General features: G+C 30.0%; 1 protein-coding gene across 1 annotated transcript in view; it reads right to left on the bottom strand.

The window, feature by feature from the left end:
* Window positions 1-4903, bottom strand: part of LOC111625596 (protein arginine N-methyltransferase 5-like) — a 22381-nt gene that overhangs the window by 8255 nt on the left and 9223 nt on the right. Inside the window, exon 6 of the mRNA XM_023368786.1 lies at window positions 3736-3794. Within this exon, the coding sequence (XP_023224554.1) occupies window positions 3736-3794 (59 nt within the window). The remainder of the gene's footprint in view (window positions 1-3735; window positions 3795-4903) is intronic.

The following is a 4903-nucleotide window of genomic DNA, read 5'->3' as shown; positions in this document are numbered from 1 at the left end:
AAAATCCGTCTTCTTGCGCCACCAGAGGGCCTTTTAAACAATAGGTAGTCTGTTAGCGTTGGTCAGTAGTAGTCCAAATGCAATACGAATGTTTCTTTTTTGAAAATTTGATCACGATTTAAATACAGTATTTAGTTTTAATATTACCGATATGTCATCGAAAAGAAAACGTGTTATATTATCATTAAAAGACAAATTAAAGTATTTGTTTCGATTATCCGGATTTTTCCTTATCCGGACTACCTTCATCCCCAATTAGTCCGGATAATCGAGGTTCTACTGTAGTATGTTTTCTTTATATATGATATTCATTTCCCTTCAAACTGAACGGAGTATATATACTGACAAAAAAAAATTGATGCACCATGAAGGAATTATCCAACTGGAACGAAATTTGATACAGTAATTTATTGTAAATGCACAGAAAAAAATGAATACAGTTTTGGAAGTTTGATGATTTATTCTAGAAAAACAGCTATACAAAGTGAGGAAGTCAATACAACCTTGGCCCACCTCTTACCTGAATAAAAGCTGTTATCTGGCATGGCATTGATTCATTAGGTTGACAAACTGTGTCCTAGGAATTTCTTGCCAAACAATGTTCAATTGGTGGGCTAAGTCATCAATATTCTCAAATGATTGTAGAGATCTGGCATTCCGGCTGGCCAAGAAAGGATGCTGCAACCATAAATACATTCATATGAGAGATGTGCTGTGTCTGGCTGGGCATTGTCTTGTTGTAAAGTATGTCCTGGGTGCTGCAAAAGTAGTAGTATCATGACAAATCTCAGAATGTCATCAACATATTGCTGTGCTGTGAGGGTGCCATGGACTACCACTAAGGGACTGCATAAGTTACCAAAACAATTTTGGCAATGGCCAGAATGTCTCCATACACATCTGTACTGGTCATCAGGACTCAGTTCAAAGCAGGACTTGTCACTGAAGACTATTTATTCCCAATCAGAACAGTTTCAAGTTAATTGAGCCTGCCACCACTGCAATCATTCTTGATAATGCCTAAGAGTCAGTGGTAGCCAGCATAATGGGCATAGATTCTGTTTGTGTAGTCATCTTGTAATGATCCTGGTGGTCACTTTGGCATTGGATAGTTGATAGCAATGACTCTGCTGTAGTCACTCTAGGCCAGAGGTGTCCAATCTTTTTGTTCCTCTGGGCCACATTGGAAGAAGTCAGAGTTTTGGGCCACAAGTATATATAATATATTTGTGACCCATTCCTTAAATATACAAGTATATTTAAGGATTAACACGTCTAGATTATAGTAATAAGTATTAAAACTTTATCACGAAAAAAAAATTACTTCTACAGACTTTAAAAAAATTACTTCTACAGACTCTTTCAATTTTTACTTAGAAATAAATAACTTCATTTATTATAAAGGAAACAAACAAAAGTTTATTTGAAAATACAAATTTTTGTTTTATTTGGGTCTGTAATTAATGAAAGTCGAGGAAACACCAATTTTTTTAAGCAAGAAATTCCTGCGGNAAAACACATTTTATAGAGAATAAATATAGCGTAAAATACTAAAAGTAATAAGAAATTAATATAAAAGACTAATCTAAAGGAAAGCAATGGAATTGTTTGGCTAGACATGAAGGATAATGTCTTGTAGAAGCTAGTTGGACATGAGCTGCTAACCTATTTTGCCCCGTGGTAAAGTGTGACATAATTGTCATGTAATTGTAATTGTATGCATTTATGATGGTCATATCATGAGGAATAATGCCTTCCAGATTTTTTAAGAGTAACTGGCCCCTATTCAGACATTACAGACGTGGAGTAAATCCAAAACACTTCACATGGCCAACCCATCCTGGCAAAGTGCAAACCCATGACTGAATTCCCGGTGTTCAGGGAACAGAATCATTGACCAATCGTGGATCATCACAGGGTAATGCTCACACAATGAGAAATAACACCAAACAGCTGGAAAACGCATGGGTTGCCCTTTGTTTTCGCAAAATTAGAAGCGAGGTCACTTGGGCACACTGACGAAATCTGAGACAAAGTTTTCATGAAAAAAATTGACGAAAACTAAAACCAACGATAACTGAAGTCAACAAAAACCAAAGTATTACTGTATTTTATTTATTTATTTCATCTACATTAAGAAATGTTGATGGACAGTAGATCTCTCTGATAAATAACAAGACTCATAACAAAAAAAAAAAAAAAAATAAATAAAATACATGAAAAAAATCAACCGTCATAATAAAACATAAATGAAAAAAAAACTATTTATATACCATAAGACAGAATACACAAAAATTCTTTAAAATATTAAATATGTATAATGCTAAAAGTAAAACATAAAAATTTAAAAACAATATAGTAACTGAACCGGAATACAGGATATTGCCAGAGAATTCATTTGCATAAAGCTCAAAAGAATTGAAATGCAATAGAATATGTAAATAAAGTTGCATTTATAAACCACTAATAATTATATAATAGCAAGGTTGTTACCAAAGTTTTAATCTCTAAAGCGTGAACATCAAACGTCGCTATCTTGTAAGTGGCGCTTGATGTTCAACGTTCACATTTTAGAGATGAAAACTTCAGCTGCAACCACTCTAATAAAACATTGACAAGATGTTTTATAATGTAAAAAATCGACATGAAGCATGTCTTCTACATTATTCGTGTTTCCAGCTACACAATAGAAAAAAAATCTATGTGAAATAGGTAAGTGGTAAAAAGGAGTAAAAATATAAGTGGTGGTGTCATGAATTAAATATATTGAAAAATATAAAAACAAAAAAAATTATACTTTAGAAGTTAATCTAGTATCAAAAACGTTCGATTCAGCACAACACACAGTCCTCAGAAAAACACCACACAAAAGTGCCGGCACTGCCAACTAAAACATGCACAACAACAAAAAAATATTGGCGTAGCCCAAGATATAGCCAAAGATTGCAGCGCCACAGCACTAGTGGAATTTAAATTTGCCAAGTGGAATGCTTTTAGTTAATTGACGTTTTGGTTGATCGATATTCAGATAATTGATGCTCTACTGTAATAATAACAATTTTCATATAATGGTCATAATTTATTATTATGAATTTCTAGACTTCATTTAAAATTTTAAAAAATAAAAAATAAATTTTCATGATCATTTCAGAATCCAAACAGATTTAAATATAATTATTTTTATAGCTTAACTAGCTGAGATATCCAGCTTTGCTTGTGAAAATAATATATTAAGTAAAGATAGTATACTCATATAAAAATGTATACATGGGAAAAGAATGTTTACTTAAAATAAACTTGTACAATCAAACCATGTTAATACGAAGTTGAAGGAACTTATAAAAACTGACACTTTGTATTAATGGACATCCATTTATTTCATTCAATTTTATACAGTTTATGCATTTTATTATATTTATTTAAAAATTTCTGAAGCAAACTTTACAAAAATCAATGCTCATACCATCAAATAGCAAAAGTCAACTTTTTCCAAGTTATTTCATTTTGTTTCTTGTTGTTTAGGATATGTTAAAATAAATAAACAAATATATGTTGCTTGAATTTTATTAATGCTAAGAATTCTAAATTTACTACTTTTTAAAAATAAATTAAAATAATTAAAATCTCTAAATTATGTAAAATTAAGTTACATGTTGTTTATTTCAAGTAAACAAAATAATAAATTATAAAATTAAAAGAGTTTTTAAAATTAAATTTATATAGTAATTATCTCACATTGTTTTGTGTTCTTTATCTTCATCACATACTCTATCAACAATAGCTTGGTACATGGCCTGAAATAGTTCATTTAAAATTAATTTATTTCTATTAAAAATTATGTTGTAATATTTATTATATTTTATGTTATTCTTTCAAAGCTTTGCTTATAATCTATTGTTTTTCACCAGAAAATAAAGCAAATTTGTTAAATACAATTTTTATTGTCTAATTTATATAAAAGAGAAAATATATAAAGTATTGAATACGATATTTTGTAAATACATATCATCATTAAATTAATATAAAATACAAAATAAAAATTATCAAGATTAACCTTATTTATCAAGAACATTAATACTCAACTCTTAGTTACTTTTAGATACCATATTTCCATGATTCTATGGCACCATCAATTCTAGATGAATCATGATTTTGAAATTGAATTTTAAGTTTTTTTTATACTGGAAAATGTTTTGAAATTTTATTTATTTATTTTTTTAAAGTAACAAGAAAGTCAGAAAAATAATACAAATGCAATAGATAATGTTTGGTTTGTCAGCTCTATTTCCATTCTTTTCTATATTTTCTACTCAACTACTCAACATCAACTATGTATTTTAATACTGCATCACAACATTAGTCTTGAAGGCATTTTAAATGTCAAAAAATGGAATTTAAATTAGATGCTTGTAACCATTAAAGCTGATTAAACAGTATAGCCAGAAATATCTATTACTGGTGTTTAATATATAACATAATCCACCACAATGACTTCTGATCATTATTTTGGACAAAAAATAAACACAAAATATAAACAATATATATATATATATTGTTTATATTTTAATATATATATATATTGTTTATATTTAAATATATACAGTAGAAACCCTCTAGTCCGCCCTCGGCTAGTCCGTCACTCCGGTTAATCCGACCGTGGTCGGAGTCGAGAAACTTGTCCCGACTCGTCGGTGACTCACCGTCCGTAGCGTTTTTCTGTGTTCGTTACAGTATATGTTTTACATTGTGTGTACGTGTAGAGTTTTGTGTGTGCTTTCAACATGTCAGGAGTGAAACGTAAACACGTTACTCTTTCATTAAATGAAAAATTAGCAGTGCTACAAAGACTGGACAAAGGGGAAGATTGTTTATTTTACTTTTTTCTGATAATCCGACCTTTTTT

This window comes from Centruroides sculpturatus, unplaced genomic scaffold (genome assembly GCF_000671375.1).
Source record: "Centruroides sculpturatus isolate CEXI.00-Female unplaced genomic scaffold, Cexi_2.0 scaffold385, whole genome shotgun sequence".
Lineage (NCBI taxonomy): Eukaryota > Metazoa > Arthropoda > Arachnida > Scorpiones > Buthidae > Centruroides > Centruroides sculpturatus.
The sequence above is the reverse complement of the archived record's forward strand: the minus strand, read 5'-3'. Positions and strand labels throughout refer to the sequence as shown.